The sequence below is a fragment of the Mandrillus leucophaeus genome, unplaced genomic scaffold (genome assembly GCF_000951045.1).
Source record: "Mandrillus leucophaeus isolate KB7577 unplaced genomic scaffold, Mleu.le_1.0 Scaffold114, whole genome shotgun sequence".
NCBI lineage: Eukaryota > Metazoa > Chordata > Mammalia > Primates > Cercopithecidae > Mandrillus > Mandrillus leucophaeus.
Genome location: NW_012099654.1, coordinates 3,826,037 through 3,849,074, shown reverse-complemented (window position 1 = coordinate 3,849,074; position 23,038 = coordinate 3,826,037). Strand labels below are relative to the sequence as shown.

Here is a 23,038-nt window from a genome sequence, read left to right as displayed (position 1 = left end):
ATTGATAATCTGACTCGGCACAAAATACATTGGAAATCATTTTACCCTTGGTATCTTAAAGGCAGTATTCCACTTCTAGTATTCATGTTGCTGTTGAGAACTCTAGTGACATTTTGATTCTTGATCTTTTGTCTAAATCATTCTCTTACTTTATGGAGGTTTTCAGAATGTTTTCTCTATTCCAGATGCTCTGAAATTTCACAATAATCTTGGTATGGGTGGATCTTAATTCATTGTGATGGATGCTTAATGGGCCCTTTTAATCTGGATTTCCTGTAGAACTGTAGAACTGTAGAACTGTGTTCGCGAATTATTTCATTGATTTTTTCTCCTCCAATTTGTTCTCTCCTCTGAAACATGTATTATTTAAATAATCCCTCTAATTTTATCATTTCTTCCTATTTACCATCATTTAGGGTTTGTTTTTTGTTGTTTCTGCGTTCCTTTCTGATCAATCTCCTCAACTCTTTGTTCCTTGTATTGGATTTTTTTAGTTTCTAAGAGCTCTATGAACATTCTTGTTCTTATTTCATAAATGCAATGACTAATTTTTCCAAAAATTTTAAGGACATTTTTTGCACTGTCTTCTCCTCCAAATCTCTTTTATTCTCTTTTGCTTTAATTGCCATTTTTCACATCAGTGACCTTCCTTACCTATGACTATCTGTTCACAATTAAGAATGAGATATTGAAAAGCTAATTAGAAGCTCCGCGTGTATGGTGGGGTTTGCTGGCAATGGACTTCACAGCAGGATGAGCTGGCTGGAGCCTTTCCTAGGGGAACCATTTATACTGGTATTTTTAGTTTTTTTCTTTCGGCCTAGTCAAACTCCTCAAAGGAGACATTTTTGCTCATGTAGCCATTAAAATAATTTTGAAATGCCATATATTCACACATCCTTGTGATATCTAAAATTTTCATCTAAGTTTCAATCAATAATTACAAAAAATGTGATTTCTGACATATTGTTGACTTTAAAAAAACTATTTATTTTAAAAATAACTGTAGACTTACAGAAAAGTTGCAAAAGTATTACAAAGAGCTCCCATATACCCTTCACCCTAATGTTAACATCCTACATAGCCAAAATACTATTATCCAAACCAGGAAATTAACACTGCTATAATACTGTCAGCTAAACTACAGACCTTATTCAAATTTCACACATTATTCCACTAATGTTCTTTTCTGTTTCAGAATCCAATCCATAATTCCTTCTTGCATTTAGTTTAATATCTCCCTAAACTCTGGTCTTTGATAACTCCTCCCTCTCCCCTTGTCACTCATAACCTTGATACTATGGGAGATTAGAATAACTCTACTAATTTGGCTTTGTCTAATGTTTTCTCATGAATGAACTGAGATCATAAATTTTGGGCAAAAATGCTACAGAATGACACTGTGTCCTTCTCAGTACATCATATATCATGGGGTACATGATGTTGATATGTCTTATTACTAGTGATGTTAACCATAATCTGTTGGTTAACATGGTACCTGCCAGGTTTCTCTCTGTAAATTTACCATTTTTCCCTCTGCAGTTAATAAATCATATTGACTTAAAGAAAACAAAACTATTACATCCTTCCTTTATATGTATCAAATGGACTCTAGAAACTGCAATCAGTGTGATAACTGCTACCATCCATTGAACAAACTACTCCTTAAAACGGTTTTACACTGTTCCTTCTTCTCCTTGCACTAATATTTCTATGATATTTATTCCACAGAATGTTATCCTGATGTAATATTTTTACACATGGAAGTTTATTGATTATCCAATCATTTTTCTCTACAAGAATGTATCTGTATATAAACACAAATTTTAAAAATATCTTGTGATCCTAATGCTGTAAGTACTGATCCAAAAGAAATTTGGAATTATTATAATTATTATATTAGTATACAACAAATCAAAACACAAATATATATCAGGAAAACTAATTACTAAGCAAAAAAAAAAACTATTTTAAATACACCTGGATGGAGCTTATCTTTTTATTTCTTTCTGAGATGGAGTCTCACTCTGTCACCCAGGCTGGAATGCAATGGTGCAATCTCGGCTCACTGCAACCTCCGCCTCCCGGGTTCAAGTGATTCTCCCACCTCAGTCTCCTGAGTAGCGGGAATTACAGGTACCCGCCATCATGCCCGGCTAATTTTTGTATTTTTTTTTGCACAGATGGAGTTTCACCATGTTGTCCAGGCTCATCTTGAACTCCTGACCTCAGGTGATCTGCCCGCCTTAGCCTCCCAAAGTGCTGGAATTACAGATGTGAGCCACCACGCCTGGCCTGGAGTTTATCATTTTTTAATTGGTTTATGAGTTCATGAATTACTTACTACCAGAATGAGACAGGGCATTAATCCTACTCCTATTTTTTTATTTTTATAGATGTAAGTGCTTAAGAACCTTGTTCAAATAAGAAGGAACCAGAAAACCCTTCGTTATAGCAATGTAAGTGTCCTTAGTTATGTGCCACATATCACACAGTGATCTATTATAAAAAAATTATCTTTAATAATCTGGCATTATTAAACACAACTCAATTAAATCCTCTTTCATTTTTGTTGAAAACAAAGAAATAGAAGCCACCTGACTTACAAAAGAATATCATCTAATTATATCCAGTCACTTTTACACTACTACAAAACTATTTAGAGCCCTCTCCCTGCCTTCTCTTTTCTTTTATTAAAGAGGGACTTTCAGACCTTTTTACAACTCCAGATTAGTAAGATAAAGGTCTGATGAAAGATATACCTTCATTTTATACAATGGGAGAAGGAAGATAATTTATTCCCTAACACAAATGTTGCCACCATACCTGAAAGTCTTCATGTGCCCCAGGAGCATGTCTTTTCCCAGAGGCCCAGCTGTGCTGCATTAGGGAAGGAACTTTCAGCCAATCCTTTTCTAAAGCTCCACCTCCCAGAAGTACCTAGTGTTATAATGACTGAATCTTCTGAAGGTTCTACAATATAAATGTGGTGCTTTCTGCTTTTGGCAATGGCATCTTAGGATTCAGTTACTACATAATCTACCCTTTTCCAAGATTATAAAGTTTTGTTCCTGTTACACTCCCCTCTTACTCACTTTGTCATGTGGGATTTATGCTGCTTAAAAATGTCTTTGTTATTCTGGTGGTGTTGCAAGAGAGAGTAGAGGCTGATGCACGTGTTCAACCCACCCTCTTTAACCAAAGCATTAGCACTATAGCCATACCCTGCCTACCACTAGCAATGTAAACTCAACATGCCATCCAAATTTTCACTGTAAAATTGTAAGAAAACTTTGCAAGAATACATGTATGACTTATACAGACTTTGAATACAAAGTTCTATGCCTGAGGTCAATGAATTCTGAATAGTGTCCTGAATAAACTAAAAATATTACATAATACTTAGTATAGCAATTATTGTAAAACTCAGTATAGAACAATTTTTTTCTTCTTTTACGCTCTCTATGTCATAAAAAGGCTTTCTCTGCAGTTTTCATCCTTTTATAAACTATTTTTGCAGGTAAGTTTTTGTTACATATGAAGTACTCATATGGAAAGACTATAAAATACCTGATTTTGCAACCATGAACATTTTCTATTATCTTTCATCAGTGCTTTCCTTTTCATCTTTAGTGCCATGCCATAAAACAAAGGTATTTGTGGATTTAGCATCTATGGTTTCTTGTGAATGCAAGGCACTATGCAGATCCAAGATAGGCAATAATTTGCCATTTTCCCATGACACAGATCTATTCTCTATTTGTTGCTAAGCCCATGTTTTATGAATTAAGTTATACAAACATAGGGACAAAGAAAAGTAACAGCAAGATTTCATTCCTTAAATAGAAAACTAAAATACTTGAGAGGCTAAGGGAAGTGAATCAATTGAGTCCAGGAGGTTGAGGTTACAGTGAGCCATGATTGCACAACTGCACTCCAGCCTGGGCAACAGAGCAAGACCCTGGCTCAAAAAAATAATTAAACAACCCTCTAAAAGAAGCTCGGCCAGGCGCGGTGACTCACGCCTATAATCCCAGCACTTTGGGAGCCCGAAGCAGACAGATCATCTGAGGTCAGGAGATGGAGATGAGCCTGACCAACATGGTGAAACCTCGTCTCTATGAAAAACACAAAATTAGCCAGACGTGATAGCACATGCCTGTAACCCCAGCTACTCAGGAGGCTGAGGCAAGAGAATCTCTTGAACCTATGAGGCAGAGGTTACAGTGAGCCAAGATCGCGCCACTGTACTCCAGCCAGCCTGAGACTCCGTCTCAAAAAAAAAAAAAAGAAATATGGAAAATAAAACAAAGATCACTTAATGATTTATTCCCTAAGGTGGTAGCATTGAGTGTTCTACCAGAATTACTGTATCAACTTTGTTCATCTAATGGTCATTAGGAAGAAGTAAACAGTACAATATTAGAAAAACTAAATAATTCCATTTACCTAGATAATAATCCCCCTCACAGAACAACATAAAAAGAGAGGAAAGAGAAGTCCTTGATGATGGGGAACTTGCAACTTGACTTTAGATTACAGATCACTATAAAACTACCTATAATATAGGAAAAGAGAGAAGTAACTATAACTCCAATGTCTAGCATGATGTGCTCAACAAATACCTTTTATTACTAGTCATGATCTGTTGCTAGAAGTCTAAAAAACTGATAAGGATAATGAAAACCAAACTTGAAAAGTAGAGGGACTGTTAACTATGGATCCTGTGAAAATGTGGTCTAACCCCACTCAGCAATAATGACAACTACAGAAAACAATACTAACTATCCAAGTGGATTGTGGGGAAGGTGCCAATAGACACAGAAGATTATGAGAAATACAATGCAACGGGTGTTTATTATTAGGAACTATCATTAAATAATTCCTCGCCTTAGAAGTGTTATTAAAAAAAACTGCATATATCCCAGTTCACTATAGACCATGTACCTGTCATCATGACTATCACATATCTACTTTTTTAACAGTCAGGGAATACATAATTTTTACAGTCTGTATGTAAGGAATAACAGTAAGATAACGCCCAAACTTGAAACTATCGAGTCTGAAAATTAGCCTACTAAGAATAAATCATAAAATCATTTGACCCAAAATATTAATATATAAATGAGTAGCCGAAGAGTTTTGCATTTGCTTAATTTTGCCTATTGAGAAATAATCTTTATTCCTATATAGCATCATGTCTCAGAGTCATACACTGGGGCTTTGATGACAAAACACTACATGCATTTACTCTTACTGAATCTTCTCAAGACTGCAAGAAATAAATCTTCCTTTACTATCTATCATAGTCTTTCAACTTACCTACCTTTCTCTCAAATTCAACCTTTTGAAAGCCAGCCCTGAGACCAAGGATTTCTGCCCACAGATAGTCCCCACTTCTAACTACAGAATTCAGAAAACTTTAGAGCCAAAAAAAGTCTCAATGATCATCTGTGGTCAAGCCTAATTCCTTTATTAAAAGGAGAAAAGTAAAAGCCAAAAAAGACTGTTACACAACTTATAAGTTAATGGCAATACTATAACAAAACCCAAAATCTCTTTGATACTAATACTTGATTTTGTCTTAAGATAATTTCTGAGTTGTACAGTAGACTAAATAGGGAAGTTTCCAAAGAACAGATTGACTTGCCTGAAAAAGCTGTTCCAATTGTTTCATTAATAATTTCTTCAAACTCAAACTCATCAGCAGTCTTGAGGTATGCAAATGAAAAAGAATAGAGAGTAACTAAGGTACAGACTGAATAACCCTTACCCAAAATGCTGAGAACCAGACAGGATTTCAGATTTTGGGGGGAATTTCAGAATATTTGCATTTTCCTTACTGGCTGGACAACCCTAATCCAAACATCCAAAATCTGAAATGCCCCAACAAGCATTTCCTGTGAGGGTCTTGTTGGCGCTCAAAATGTTTCAAATTTTGGAGCATTTTGGATTTCAAATTTTCAGATTAGAAATATTCAATCTGTGTATTTTCAAATTTCTTATGAATCCTTTCACTTTCCTGGACTTGTAAGGAGTGTGGTATATGTTAAGACATAAATCATTTTGCTTCTCTTTGTTCCGCATCCTCCCTAGAGCTTAAGCACAGATTTGAACCAGCCATCATAACCAAAAACATTATGAGATATGGACAGATCTCAAGAATTAACCATGACTTGAAAGCCGTGACAATACCTTCAATCTCACTCTATATTCTTTTTCAAAAATATCTGATGAAAGAATCAATTACATTAAGTGAACAACTGTTGGTCAAAGAAATAAAAACTTATTCTACCAATAAATTAAGATAAATTCAGGAATCCCAACCAACTATTTTCTGAAGCTTTCCTTCAACTGCAAAATAAACATAATTTATTTAAAAAAATTTTTTTACTTCATTTGAAAGACTAGTTTGAAACATCTGGTGCTTTGGAGAACTGTTTGAAAATATAAAAAATCATATAAATAATGAGAAAAAATGAAATATACCTTAAAAGAATGAGCTCATTACATTAAAGTAACAGTAGAAAAAAACAAAAACAAACAAAAAAAAAACACAAATATCTTTATAAGAAAACTATCTACCTAACCCAAAAAACAGTCTCACAGTGATCTCTTTATTTCAGGCAAAGAAGAATTTATATAGTTTCTTGAATTTCATTGTACTGTAATAGAATTTGACCTCATAAACAAAGTCTCCTTTTTCTATCAAGGCTATTCTATGTCCTAATAGCTCCATAAACTTATTTGCTATTTCATTTTAAAAATCATAAATAATAAATTATTTCACAAGACTTTCATTCAACTACAAATCTTCTTAATAAAGATTTTATCTTTTTGCTACCAGTGTAGAAAAAAGTATTTTACATATATCAGTATATATGAAATAGATGTTTATATAATACACACTTTATATACTTTATATAAATATACCTTTATATACATAAAAATGGGATATATATATCCTTTATATATAATTATGTTTAGGTTTCCTTTGTAGAAAAAATACTTCCAGCCTGAATTAAATGGCTACTGATTCAAAGGCTAGTATAAGCACACCTAACTCCATTGTTATCTGGTACAATGGGGAAAGAACTAAAATAAATAGTAAAGAGATGTAAGACAATTAGAGAAGTATGGAAGGTACTAAAAGTGGCATGTACAGTAGCACCTGGAAACCCGAGGCTATAAAATAGTTAACTACCAGAACAAGCAGAAATAGAGGCCAGATGCCAGAGGAGAAGGAGCCTCAACATGCATAATAAGAAGAGCACACTCCTGCAGTTAAATACTGATCAGAAATACTAAATAGGAAGGCTGTGCCTTTTACTTGTGTGTCTTTCATAGAAAGAAGCCCTCAATAAAAAAGTATAAACTAGTTGTGCTCCAAATGTCTACGAGGTAGTTTCAGGTAGGAAACTCCCCTGGAGCCAGTATAAGGAACAAAAAGCCTCCAATTCCCACAGGAATTGCCTTATATAAAATAAAGCTTAAAACAATTAATTCACACCCCAACTCCAAAAATTAAAACATTTAAAAACAACAAAGTGATGTCTTTTCTGCAATGCACAATAAATTTCCATTGAACACTCTTTTTCCTCACGTATAATCAGTATTTTTCTGAAGTTACAAAAATTACTGGTTCTATTTCAAATTTATACAAGAACAAAGACAATAAAGGGCACCCAAAGCATTTACCTAAAGAAAAACCATTTTAAACTGCACATCAGTTTTTCATTCTTGGGAAAAAATGACCTTTCTTTAACTAACTATATGCACTAATTCTCATCACAAATGTGTACTAATTATGGGATCAAGGTGTCAAAAACAACTGTTCATCAGATCAGCAGTTAATCTGGTAGGATCTTTAGACTGGATGTGACCAGAAGAGCTAAGTTTGGAAAATCTGAAAAGGAAATAAAAAGAAACTAAGTGTATTCTCTGCGAAAGGTCTTCTGGTCAAGGTACAGAACAAGGCAGACTTTGTTCTTTGATGGTAACAAGGTGTGGGTTGTATGTGCACACAAGGTAAGTAGGTTAGAGCTTCCCAGCTCCAGCTGCTCTAGGGAGCTGAATGAATGGGAGGACAGGTAAAGCAGGCATGAGGTTGCACTATTTTTTAAGGATAGGGTATAGTTGGCTCTTACGATCAGAAACCCAAACTTTAGAGTAACAATTTCAAAGCTGTTTGTATTTACTAAATATATTAAAGCATTTTGTTTTTCTTGGTAATTAGCCAAGTTGCTCTTTCATATGTCAGGCTGAATGAGGTGTGCTATGCAGAAACAGGCTATGCATCTGGGTCACAGGTAGACTGGGGTTTTAGAAGGAGCCTGTAACAGTAACAGCAATGGGAATCAAAGTAAACAACAACTTTTGGAAATGTGAGCGCAAGAAGATAGACAAATATGAGGCTCAACATACAATTGTGTCTCCATATATGTGAAGAAATCTTCTTCAGGATCAAATGTTTATTTTTATTTTGTTTTTTCAAAACACTTTCCCAATAATCCTCACGGTCATAGGATGGTAGAATCAAAGTACTCCCAAGAAATACTAAGTAAAATCACCTCAATTTGCATGCCAGAGATTAATTTAACAGAGATATTGATACAGTTGGAGGGGTCTAAAATGGAGATTTCCATAATACACAGTTTAAATAACTTTTAAAGACTCACCTGTAGGCTTAACTGAATAAAACCCAATGGCCTCTCCTTTCTTCCACAGAATCTTAGCATAATCAGTACTGCTATGACACAGGAATGGGATCTCATTTCTCTCCATTTCCTGTTTTCTATAAATAATTCGATTCAGAACATACAGAACCACTCTCTCCCCAAGAGTGCTCACCTACAAAGAGAGTCAAACACCAGGCACAGCAGTTATAATATGCATCAATCACAAGATGCTATTTACTTTGCTCCCTGCTCCCATACCTCATACTGGCATTCAAAGCACTTCAAATGCATTCAAAACAATTTGCAAAACATTTTATTACCACAGAGATGAGACTAATCATTCACACAGATTACAATCCATTTCCACAGACACATATTATGCATAGAATACTCCCTTTCAACAAAATTCTAAATTGGGCAAAACAGGTCCCCAACGTACCATTTCCTAGCACCTCTTTCAGCACACGCCATCTTCTTTCTGCTTCCAGCTGCCCAGATCCAGGGTCTTACCAACCCTAATCACAGCCCTCACTATAGTAAACTACTTCAACTGCTTTTCAGTCTCCACATTTTTTAAAAAAAAGGGCAGCTTAGTGTTATCCCCTGAACACTTTAAGAACAATTACATCATTTGGTGAGGGAAGCCACAATTATGCTCTTGGGAAAGAAAGGTGTCTCATCTTTTCCTGGTAAAATGTTCATTTAATAGCCCTATCTTTGCTGTCAACAAAGACAGGGACACCAAAGTCTAATAAAAACATACTTAGGGCAGTAATAGAACAGAAACAGAGCCTCACTTCCTACACACAGGGCTACATGGTCACAGGGACCCCACCAACACTCAGGACTTTCCAATATCAAATAGTGAGGTGTTCCTCATACACAGGCCAGTGGGGTGGCTCATGCCTGTAACCCCAGCACTTTGGGAAGCTGAGGTGGATGGATCACTTGAGCTCAGGAGTTTGAGATCAGCCTGGGCAACATGGCAAAACCCACTGGTCTCTACAAAAAAATATAAACATTAGCCGGGTGTGGCTGTGCACATCTGTAGTCCCAGCTACACAGGAGGCTAAAGTGGGAGGATCACTTGAGCGCAGAGGTTGAGGATGCAGTGAGCTGTGATTGCACCACAGCACTCCAGCCTGGGCGACAGAGTGAGACCGTGTCTCAAAAAAAAAAAAAAAAAAAAAGGTCTGTATATAAGCCTATTTTCCCCCAGGTCTCTTAAAAGAAAACAAATTCAGCCTCTAATTAGTTTAGTAAATAGAGAAAAGATTGACCGTATACATATACTACTCTCAAAAATACCCCAGGCAGGGGATCTCACATACCAAACACAGGAAATAGCAGCTGACTAGCAATAGCTTCCAAGGCAACCCATTCCTTCCCCGAACCCACAGGTCTGACCAACAACAATTCTTCCTTATTCAGAGCTGAAATCTATTTCTCAAAGACTAATTTTGATATTGTGCAGCCACACAGCCTATAAATATTTGAAGATAGAGTGATGATGTTTCCCTAAATTTCACATCAACATTAAACATGGTTAAAAATGAAGGAAAAGGCTAATCTAACACAATTTGGGATACTCTTGCCATTTCAGTCCCCTCTCTTGAAATTGCTCCAGATCCGTAACATCTCTCTTCATGTTTGGGACGTGGATTTCATGAAGATATTTTGAAGGTGCTGCTGAGACAATGGGGCTTTTCTATATAAACAAAGTTTTCATTAGCTTTTTTGCTTATCTGGATTTTACTGCTAATTAACTAAAGCCCAATACTTTTTCATACGTACTATTGTTTCAGTTTGGTGTTCATGGTGTACAGTTAACTTTTTGAACCTATAGGTATTACATTTCTCCTTATTTAATTTTATTACGTTAGATCTTCCTCTTTGCTTCTTCAATCTGCCCTTCACAGATGAGCTCCTCCATTCAGCACTGTGACATGCAGAATTGATAAGCATGCCTCTAAGTCACGGACAAAATAAAGGACACAATGGACAACGTTTTGCAGCATGCTATTGAGGACCTCCCTTCCATATAATTGAGCATCAGGTTCCAGGTACACAGAGGTTTATAAAAATAAAGCCACTTGCTCCAAGTCAAGTGTTTGTTAAGTACAAAAATAGTTACACCCTCCTGTAACTTTACCAACCAATTTTTCCTTACTGGCCAGGATTTGACTGGAATAGCAGTCCCCCTTCACTGATTTCTCTATTTAAGAGGGAATGGAGGCCAGGAGTGGTGGCTCACACCTGTAATCCCAGCACTGTGGGAGGCCAAGGCGGGTGATCACTTGAGGTCAGGAGTTCGAAACCAGCCTGGCCAACGTGGCGAAACCACATCTCTACTAAAAATACAAAAATTAGCTGGGCAAGGTAGCACACACCTGTAGTCCCAGCTACTCGGGAGGCTAAGGCAAGAGAACTGCTCAAACCCAGGAGGTGGAGGTTACAGTGAGTCGAGATCACGCCACTGCACTCCAGCCTGGGCAACAGTCTGTGTCAAAAAAAAAAAAGAAAGGGAATGTTGTCCCTAAGGTAACTAAGGCTGAAGAAGTCCTAATAGCTGTAGTCTTATTTTTGGTTTTGACTCCTCCTCTTTTCCCAATCCATATCTGGAGGTTTCATAGTTTCTCCACTTGAATAGGAAAAGCTACAATATACCATCATATTAAGATTCTCCCTTCTCCTTCTCCATCCTTTGGTTTTCTTATCTGTAATGTGCCAAACCTCGGTCATGTTAAAACACATCAAAATGTTTACTTTCTTGACATACATACTTCCTTTCACTATCAGAACTGTTTCTGAGAACAAATTATACTCCTTTATTACTATCTACTCCTCCAATTTTACAGCTTTATGCAGGGATTTAATTCCCTCCTCCCCTTCGGTTTTGTTCAACGTTTCTTATCAGACTGGCAGATAACCAGGTATACACATTCTCCTAGCCTTCAGCAGATGGGCCTACCACTTTGGGAATCTTAAGGCCCACTGAAGAATTAATGCAATATTCAAAAGTTACTAATACTTAATAATAGTAAGTGTGTTATTCTCATATTCTCCCATCTCTTCAAGGTTCCCAACTCAAAGGGAAGAAAATAAAAACACCCTAGTAACCTGTAAGTTTCTTCAGTTTCTTTTTTTCCTGCTGCCGCTGCCCCTTTAAGCAAACATCAAGTTTTGCTTTATTGTGAATTGGAGCAACGCGATCAAAGTTTCTTGATATGCTTTCCTTGTTTCTTCTGATTGGTTCAACTGCCCACAAAAAAATGAACAGTAGCTGGCACCCTGTGAATGTGACAAGTTTTTAACAGACTTGGCTTATCCTAGAAGTATTCTAAAGGAAGAATATCAAGACACATAAATATTTCTGTTGAATTCATCCTCCTGTTGGCCGGGTGTGGTGGCTCATGCCTGTAATCCCAGCACTTTGGGAGGCCGAGGCGGGTGGATCACTTGAAGTCAGGAGTTCGAGACCAGCCTGACCAACATGGAGAAACTCCGTCTCTACTAAAAATACAAAATTAGCCCGGCATGGTGGCGCATGCCTGTAATCCCAGTTTCTCGGGAGACTGAGGCAGGAGAATCGCTTGAACCCGGGAGGCAGAGGTTGTGGTGAGCCGAGATCGCACCATTGCACTCCAGCCTGTGAGACGAGAGCGAAACTCCACCCCAAAAAAAAGAAAAAAACAAAACATGATCCTCATCAAGGGTCTCTTTTAGGATTAATTAACAAGAAACTCTATACTTAATTAATGAATAGTACTGCTTCTCCAAAAAGTCAGTATTCTTGTTAAGTAAGCAAAGTGTAATGCACTTCTACCAAGTCAGTTTCCTATTTCTCCAATATTATAAATCTCACTGTTCCAGCCACCAAAGATTTCATCATTATTTTATTATGCTCTGCCTCCTCAAATATGTTACATCTTGGTTTCTATGGATTTTCCACATCCTGTCCTATTTATCCTCCAATAACTAGAGCACCAGAGATGTCTCTTAAACCCTTTCATCTCTGGCATGAAAACCAGCTTCCTTCCTGCAACACTCTTCAGCTGGCTGGCTTCTACTATAACCCTGCAGAGGCTGGAAGCTTGTTCTCTCCCGAACCTGGTCATTCCACTGTTAGGAACACTGTATAGACCACCTGAGGAGGTCCTACTAATAAACAAGTTTCCTGGTCAGTCTCTCCTAGAGACAGAAGCTAAACAATTACATAAAGAGAACTAGCTTCTCCTCTAACAAATAAGAAAATCAGAAGCTAAAGTGGTTTAAGGTAGCCAAAGCTCAACTGATCCATAGGTATTCATTCTTCCTCACCCAATCTCAGATACTTACAGAATCACATAAAAATAGAGGAAGCCCAACCTGAATGCTGGCTTCTTCATAAGAATGAAATTCTAGAGTTTAACATAACCTGATTATTTTTAAATAGGCAAGAGCTCAAAAACTATCACTGTTTACAGGAAACACTGTGAATTGGCCTCAAAAGAAACACTCAAAATTAGAGGATCTTGTTACCTGCTTAAGCCCCTCTCTTGAAGGAACAGATGTTTTCACAATATCATCAATAGCCCACCACTGATCAGCAAGGTAAAGTGCCACAGCTAAAAGAGAATAAATAATCATTAACACCTAAGTTTTAAAGTACACTTTTAGACTTAATAAGGCCACATTGTACTATAAAGTATCCATATACTTTATATTTGAATATCTATATAAAACTTACCAAATACTAATATTGTACTTTATAGCCTCATTTACACCATTTTTATTTTATTTCATTGATATGGTTTGGCTGCATCCCCACCCAAATCTCATCTTGAACTGTAATCCCCACAATTCCTACATGTGGCGGGAGGGACTCGGTGGGAGGTGATTGGATCATGGCGGCATGGGGGTCCCCATTATCACGAGATCTGATGGTTTTATAATGTTTGACTGTTCCTCCTTCACATGCGCACCCACACTCTATCTTGCCTGCCACCATGTAAGATGTGCCTGCTTCCCCTTCTGCCATGATTGCAAGTTTCCTGTGGCCTCCCTAGTCATGCGGAACTGTGAGTCAATTTTTAATTTTTTTTTTCTTTTTTTTTTTTGGAAATGGAGTTTCACTCTTGTTGCCCAGGCTAGAGTGCAATGGTGTGATCTCGGCTCACTGCAACCTCTGCCTCTTGGGTTCAAGCGATTCTCCCTGCCTCAGCCTCCAAAGTAGCTGAGATTACAGGCATACACTACCACACCCAGCTAATTTTGTATTTTTAGTAGAGATGGGGTTTCACCATGGTGGTCAGGCTGGTCTCGAACTTCTGACCTCAGGTGATCCACCCACCTCAACCTCCCAAAGTGCCAGGATTTCAGGCATGAGCCACCGCGCCTGGCTGAGAGTCAATTAAATCTCTTTTTGTTATAAATTACCCAGACTCAAGAAGTTCTTTATAGCAGTATGAGAAAATTTAGCTATAAGCAATTAAGAATTACATTTTCCTAAAATTACAATTTGAAACACTTTTTTTAAAAAAACAAATTCCTTCATGTAGCTACCTTTTAAATACGTTTCTAACAGTCTGGAGGAAAATTTCTTAATTTATAAAAATTAAGCAAAAAGAGACCTGTCAGTGAATCTTCAGGTGCAAAGAGAGCAAGAATTTTCTGGGTCTGATCTCCACCGTAAAGAGGTACAAAGCCTACATTTGACAGGCTAATAGGAATCTGAAATGACGAATTAATAAAAATTAGTGAACAGTCTGTTAAGAAAATACATTTAAAAAAATATTTTATCAAGTAGTAAACTTTTCCTATGTTAATTTTAATTAACTTTATTTTACAGGAGACATTATTTCTAGTCTCTAAAAAAAAGAGTAAATCAAATAGACTTCCCTTTTGGAATAATTTTATTGTCTTAGGGAAAATATGAAAAGTTGTTTCAATAAATATTATGTTCTAGTCACATATCTGAATAAAAACCAAAGCTATAATATGGCCCACAAAGTCATTAAAAAATAACTATAATCTATTATCTGTTATTTAGACTACTTGAGGAAGACATCCCATTTTCTAGTTAAAAAAAAAAAAAGCAGTCAAGTAAATTAATTTTTCTGGGAAGATACATGCTATTAATATGCTTTAATATTTTTTTGCCTTCACTTAATTCAACACTTATTCCCTATTTAGAGATAACATTACAATTCAGAGAATTATAAAAATACTGGTGCTGGGGAAGACTCAAGAATTAAGTATTTCCAGAAGAAAAATCCAAGGCCTAGAGAGGTTAAGGAATTTGTCCACCACAGTTCACAGTGAAACTCTAATGATTCCAAGACTAATGATCTTTCTATCACAAAATATCATAATTTACTGACTAGAAAATTTGATTTTACTTTTTTAGAAAAAGGAAGAAAAGATTCATGGCACAAAAAATGCATAATTTAGTATTTTGCTGATTTTTTAATTAAAAAATTTTCTAAACTCACAAATTCCAAATCTAAAGTAAATCTGAAGTAGCTCAAATATAGTAAACAGTCTTAGCAAAACTGGTGAACTTCTCACATATAATTTTAAAGACATAAAGTCAAATAGCAATAACCTGTGGAGTTTGTCTTTTTAAAAACTGATCAATCAATATTTATCCATTTTACTGAATCGATTTCTGTGAAGATTTCAAAAATTAATGATTAACACTTTTAAAATGGATTTTTTTTTAAAAGGATATTTATTTCATGTATAAACTGGACTGAAAAGATTGATGACAATCACTGCAGAACACCTTACCGTAATATTGAGAAGAGAAAAACACTCTGGATTTTCAGGGTCCCCACACCTTAAATCTGACATGTAATCTTCAGCAGAATTTTCCAATTCCTCATGGCTGCAATTTTCCAGCATATCCACAGGGAATGCCATCCTCTTTAACAAACAATATGGAACAAACGGTTCAGAATATGAAATGCCATCTTCCTTTACTCACAGAAAATAAATTTTACTACAATGTTGCCATATTTTGTTGCAACAAGATCTTTCTGTTTCACTATGCCCACAGACTACAACTTGAACCTGCTGATTTAACCATGTATGTCAAAAAGAAAACTTTCAAACATTATTCATTTGTATTAAAAACAGGCAATGAAATAAATTAACAGATACTTCCTTAAACAATAAATATGGTTACACAGGCATAGGACATATTTATATGTACATACACACAAAAATACACATATAAAATATACTCTCATAAACCACTCAACATAAAAGCCACTGTAAAAGGACACAAGGGAACTTTTTGGAATAATGAAATGTTCTAGATTGTGATGATAGCTGCACAACCCTATAAATTTCAAACAAAAAATCTAAAAAATCACCGCAGGGACAGTGGCTCACATCTGTAATCCCAGCACTTTGGGGGGCTGAGGCAGGTGGATCATGAGGTCAGGAGTTCAAGACCAGCCTGGCCAAGACAGTGAAACCCCGTCTCTACTAAAAATACAAAAATTAGTCAGGCATGGTGGCAGGTGCCTGTAATCCCAGCTACTGGGGAGGTTGAAGCAGGAGAATCGCTTGAACCCGGGAGGTGGAGGTTGCAGTGAGCCAAGATCGCACCACTGTACTCCAGCCTGGATGAAAGAGTGAGTGTCTCAAAAAAAAAAAAATCACTGAATTGTACGGTTGCAACAGATGAATGTTATGGTATATAAGTTATATTTCTCATATATATATAGCTTTTTTTTTTTTTTTGAGATAGGGTTTCGCTCTGTGGCCCAGGCTCAAGGGCATTGTGCAATCGTTGTTCTATGCAACCTTGAACTCTTGGGCTCAAGAGATTCTTCTGCCTTGGCCTCCCAAAGTGCTGGGATTACAGACACTGAGCCACTATGCCAGGCCTATATAGCTGGGTTTTTTTTGTTGTTGTCGTTATTTGTTTTTTAAGCCAGATCTTTAATGGGGAAACACTAAAGGTTTTAACACTAAAGATTAGAAAAACAAGGACTCCACTACTATATAACATTATGTAAGCAATGATCAATGCAATTAGACAAGAGAAAGCAATTAGAGGCATAATAACCGGGGTCGGAGTAGGGTAGAAGTGAAGCTACTGCCATATCTATTATTTGCAAATAATATACTTAACTGAAAAATTTTTTAAAATCCATGAAAAAACTATTCCAAACAACAAGAAAATTTAGTAAAATAGGACATAAAATTAGCATACAGAGACCAGGTCTTCATATATACAACATAACAGTAAGAAGAAATAAGGGGCGGGGGGGAGGCAAAGTAAAAATAGAAAAAAAAAAAAGTATAAATAGAGATGAAGACCTCATTTACAACAGCAAAAATCAAAATAGGCTTAAAATCAACAACAGAAACAGTATAAAATCTGTACGAGGAAAACTACAAAGCATTCCTGAAAGTGAACAAGAGGAAAGAAAAACCATGTTCTTGGAAGCTTCAGAATCGTAAAGGTACCGGATCTCCCTAAGATAATCTACTAATTTAATGCAATCCTAATGAAATACCTTTAAGGTTTTATTGTTTCCTGAAGAAAAGCTGATTACAAAATTAATTTGAAAGGACAAGCAAAAATAGCTAGAAGAATGCACCCTGTCAGAGATTAAAACATCTTATAAAACTTCTATAATTAAAACAATGTGATACAGGCACGTGAATAAACAAATGGAACAAGATACAGAAATGCACATACCTATGGAAATTGAGTATGTAATAATAGAGACACTTCATTTGGCGGGGAAAAGACTTTTTTAATAGGTAGTATTATTTCATCCGTCTATCTTATTTTTAAATGAGACATTAATTTGCTTATTCATTTTGAACTTCTTATATTTGAAATCATTCAGTATGCTCTTTACTGTGTTAACTCTCTTCACTCAACATTACTTCCGTGAGAAACATGAATGCTGATGCATCAGTTAATTTATTTACCCATTCTACTGTTGATGAACATTTGGCTATTTCCAGTATTTGGCAATTATGAATAAAGCTGCTATAACCACTCACGCATGAGTTTTCTGGTAGACATAGGTGGTCATTGTTGTTAGGTCTATATACCCAGGCTAACTAATGTTACCAAAAGTGAGACAAGCCTACTGCATCCTGATGTGATGCAACAAGAAAATCGGACCTAAATCTAACCAAGCCATTAGAAAAATGTGTTAAATGATGCCTTAAGTATGCAGTCAACCAAGTTTAGAATAACTCAGTTTCTTCCATATATATGACATGGAGTTTACAGAAAAAGAGTAAGATGGAAAGAAAATATAAATTAAAAGTAACTTAAAAGACACGTCAATGCATTGCAGAGGGTACCCTGATTTGCTTACTCCTGAAAATTTCCATGACAAGGCCAGGCACAGTGGCTCATGCCTGTAATCCCAGCACTTTGGGAGGCCAAGGAGGATAGATCCCTTGAGCTCAGAAGATCGAGACCAGCATGGGCAACATAGTGAGACCTTGACTCTACAAAAAATATGAAAATTAGCTGGGTATGGTGGTATGCGCCTGTAGTCCCAGCTACTCAGGAGGCTGAGGTGAGATAATTACCTGAGCCCAGGAGTTTGATGACGCAGTGAGGTATGATCGTGCCAGCATGGGCAACAGAGTGGGACCTTGTCTCAAAAAAAAAAAGAAAAGAAAAGAAAAGAAAAATTTCCATGATAAAAAGTTAAATAAAAAATAAACATATGGGCGGGGCGCGGTGGCTCACACCTATAATCCCAGCCCTTTGGGAGGCTGAGGCAGGCAGACCACGAGGTCAGGAGATGGAGACCATCCTGGCTAACACAGTGAAACCCCGTCTCTACTAAAAACACAAAAAGTTAGCTGGCCATCGTGGTGCATGCCTGTAGTCCCAGGTATTCAGGAGGCTGAGGCAGGAGAATCGCCTGAACCCAGGAGATGGAGTACACAGTGAGCCAAGATCACGCCACTGCAATTCAGCCTGGGTGACAGAGCAAGACTCCATCTCAAAAAAATAAAAAATAAAAAAATAAACTTATGAGACATCAAATACTAAGCTATTAGTTCTTAAAGGAAGTATAAAGTTGTATAGAATATCTTCTTTTAAAAGTTACCTAGTTTGCATTTACCCAATAACCTCTTCAATTTTTATTTAAAACAGTTTTACAAAGGGGAAGGCAGAAGATCAACTAAAAGTTACTTTCCTCTTTGAAATGACCTTCAAACTTATTTTATCACAAAAACATTAGAAGGTAAGAAACTGAAAATCTAATGGAAATATGAGAGAAACATCAAAAAAAGACACAGGATTGACATATACCATAACAGTTAATAATTATGTTTTTCTGAATTTTGAAGATATGATGATGATAAGAGGAACTATTTTTACCCTAATCTGAAATTTAGGTCCTAAGGACTTTAAAACTTGATGTACATATGGTTGGGAGCCTAATTTTATATAAATATGTACACTTCTAAATCAAATTGATTTTTAAAAATCAAAACTTAAAAACAGAAAGTACAAATTCATTTCAACTGTTAGTAAATGTAAATGTCTAAATTAAAGAGAAGGTAAGAAAAATTTGTGAAATGATTTGGAAGTAATACCACAAGATTTCCAGTCAACTTTTAAATAGCCTATAAATTTCAAGAGAGATCAACCAGGAGTTTATGCAAGTAAGATGTTATAGTTAGAAAAGGATCACAAAATAAAACAGTAGCTCTATTTGTGAAGGAAGCTTCTTTGTTAGCTTGGGCAAATATTTGTATTTCTATCAAATTCAATATGTAAAAGTAAACTATGGAAATATAATATTATGTTCTACAGTCAGATCTAACAATTCCAATGAAGATTAAAACTGTAGATGAAATTATAAACACAAAACAAATGGTCAATAGTGGATAAAAGAAGTATGACTAGGAAAACAGAACGTAGTAACTGTTTTTCTTCTCTTACAGAGAAGACCCCAAATATATAATGTCCAAATAATTGTATCAAAGACTCAAATATCTAAGTAAAGCACTGAGACATTTATTATACCATATCATTGACTAGATGAGGCTCAAGAGGATTAATGTCACAGCATTCCACTTAAATCAATTCAAAAGATTCACCTGAATATTAGCTACCAAAACAAAGTATGGATGAAACACATTTAAATTTTTCATTTACTAAGAGCAATTGTAATCTAAAGCATGAAATGGAAATTGGTATTTGAAGACTGCTTCCAGAAACTTTGTCTATAAAAGCATGGTCAATCACAACCATATAAAAATAATATGGCAGCATAAAGAATACAAAATGGACATAAGAGTTTTATAGAATAGCAAGTTCAAGTTCACAAGTGATTTCTTTTTCACCTACTGTTACTATGATACTATGGTTCTTAGAAGATTTTAAATGCTAATTTCATATTTAAAATTCTAAATATGCATTTTATTTTAGTTTGATCATTGAAAAGGATAAAATTCTATTAAATAAGCAAACTAGGTCATCTAAATAAAGGACCCAAAGTCATAACATACAATCAGAGAACTTTAGGGCAGCAAATAGTCTTAGAAGTCTTGGCCTCAGCCTCCCAAGTAGCTAACACCACAAGCACACACCATCACATCCAGCTAGTTTGTATTTTTTTTATAGAGACGAGGTCTCCCTATAATTTGCATACCACCATCAACATTTTTCTGAGTGTCAAGTGCCTATATCACTATCTAATATTTTTCTCAATTCACTTAAAAAAAAAAAAAAAAAGCACTCCTCTCATCCCATCCCTGCTCCCCTTTTATAATTGTGATAAAATATACATAACAAAATTTACCATTTTAACCATTTTTAAGTATACAGTTCAGTATACTCACAATGTTGTGCAACCAGCACCACTACCCATTTCCAGAACTTTTTCATCACCCTAAACATGGTCTGTACCCATTAAACAGTAACTATCCATTCCTTCCTCCCACCAGCCCCTGTAACCTCTATTTTACTTCCTGTTTATGAAATGGATTATTCTAAGAACATTTAAGTGAAATTATAGGATAACTGTCCTTTTGTGTCACATTTATGTCACTGTGCATAATGGTCACAAGGTTCGTCCACGTTGTAGCATGTATCAGAATCTCAACTCACTTTTTTAGAAACATTTTAACCCTAAACTATTAAGACTTGCGTGCAACAATAAAGGGAAAAATACTAAGACCTATGAAACCACCAATTTGATATATTAGATTATACATTTTCCTAATCAGCATTAAATGTCCTAGAAGTGTTCACCTGAATATAATCTTAAGATATCTACCAAATTGCCAATAGTATGTCAGCACATTCGAAAGCACAGCACTATACAAAAAGACACTACTACAGGTCAAAGGCAAGTAGAACATCACTAAAGTATGAAAATAAAAATTAGTGATTCTTCATTCTCTTTTTCAAGTAGGGTTTTTTAACAGAAAAAATAACTTCTGGGCTTATTTTTATTATTGTCAAAGATTATTTTTTAATATACAAAATGTTATTTAAATACAAAACAACCCTGTGTCCTGGAGTCTGACAATTTAGATACCCTCATATTTGCATACAGAAGAACACCAGGGGAGAAACCCCTTAGTTAGATATTGTGATTTCTGAACACTGTTTAAAAACAACTATATCCATCATAGCTTTTAATATTAAAAAAACCAGAAAACACTTCCCTAATTCCAAAGGCCCAGACACACACACACCTATATCTCTCTTCTAAAATATTTTTATGTTTGCAAATCTGTTCTTAAATCCATTACTTTTGTTTCCAGTCATTCTCAGTGCTAAATTTTATTTGAATTTAAAGGAAGATGAAAGAATTAGAAACTATTATTATAAATCAGTAACAGCAGCAAGTAACATTTACTGAGAAATATCCCTTTATCAGGCTTTAGAGACTGTCACATTTACTATATAACAAAGAACTCCTATCTGCCGCATTTGATAAATGAAGAAACAGTTTTGGAATTCAAGAGACTTGACTAACATCATACCACTAGTGAGGCTAAAGAAATATGAACCCAGGCAATCAGATATACTTTTAAATATAATTATTTTTTATTAAATATGCAAAATCAAATATAGTATTTGTCATGGTTACATAACATTTTCTTTTGTAAAATATAATGATACCATTAAATATTCTATTCACATATTATACCAGAAGAGCAGTAGAACTGTAATTCTGTGACCTAGGCTGTGGGGTCGGCTCTGCCACTAACTAGCTTTATGACCACAGGCAAGTTACTTACCCTCTTTAGGCTTCTGTACTCTCATTGGTAACCTGATGCAACTGGACAGGATAATCCTAAAGACCTTCTCACCTCTAAATGCTTGGAATTGTTTTTTTGTTTGTTTTGGAGTCTTGGTTAATTTAAGACTATGTAAACTGCTAGCCTAACAGTGGTTCTGCTACTAGTTTAGAGAGGCAGTGGAAGGGTGGTAAAGTTCCAGAGAGAAATATAGGTTGCTATGATAAATCCCTTGCTTCTCTTTTTTGTTGTTTTTAAGCTTCTGTTCTATGTTACGTAACTGTAAAGCTGTCAGATCAAATTCTGTCAAGTACTTTATGCTCTGTCCATGAGATAAATCAAAAGGCCTAACTAGATTCTACATGAATGAGAAAGCTTAATGTAGCCTTAAGTGAACTCATCAAAAAACTGACACAGAATGGACAGCGAAGTGTAAAGTGTCCAAACTAATTTACAAATTAAGCAAATGGTATGCTCATTAATCCAGGGTAAGCTGTATAAAAGACATAATACCAAGACCTCTTATATAAGAGATCTAAGATCATCAGCATCTGCTATATTGTATCTACCTTTTAATAATTCCTTTTTTCCCAAAAAAATTATATATTTGACAGAATGAATACCCTTAAGAATGAAAAGAGTTAGAAAACAAATTTATACTATTGTGATTTTTTCCCTACTTATTGTTGATTACTGGATGCCAACTATATTCTTCAAAGAGGGGAACGTATTCTACATGTTCAGCTCCTAAGTTATTTCATGATTCTTACAGGTTACTGTTATTATTTCGGGGCTTTGTGGGGAGAGGCAGATCCAAAAAAAAATATGTACACTACAGAGCTGAAAGAATTCTCAAGCAAAAAAAAATAATTATCTCAACCAATCCAAGTCATGATCCTACCTCTCACAATTGTCTCTCCAACACTGAGAATAGGTTAGGTATCCAGGCAACATAATCAGCAACGCTCTCAACCTTATTTCTGAACCTTATTATGATTCCTCTCGCTTCCTTCCTTTTCTGTTTTCTTTTTTTTTTTTTTTGAGACGGAGTCTCGCTCTGTCGCCCAGGCTGGAGTGCAGTGGCCGGATCTCAGCTCACTGCAAGCTCCACCTCCCAGGTT

The 23,038-nt window shown here is 35.7% G+C and overlaps 1 protein-coding gene across 2 annotated transcripts in view; it reads right to left on the bottom strand.

Moving 5' to 3' along the window:
• Positions 1–23,038, bottom strand: part of FAM169A (family with sequence similarity 169, member A) — an 84,221-nt gene that overhangs the window by 43,177 nt on the left and 18,006 nt on the right. For both annotated transcript variants that reach the window (XM_011996573.1, XM_011996581.1), the window contains exons 2-5: positions 15,450–15,584; positions 14,291–14,390; positions 13,200–13,285; positions 8,679–8,850 (exon numbers count right to left, since the gene is read on the bottom strand). In XM_011996573.1, coding sequence (XP_011851963.1) covers positions 8,679–8,850; positions 13,200–13,285; positions 14,291–14,390; positions 15,450–15,584 — 493 coding nt within the window. The remainder of the gene's footprint in view (positions 1–8,678; positions 8,851–13,199; positions 13,286–14,290; positions 14,391–15,449; positions 15,585–23,038) is intronic.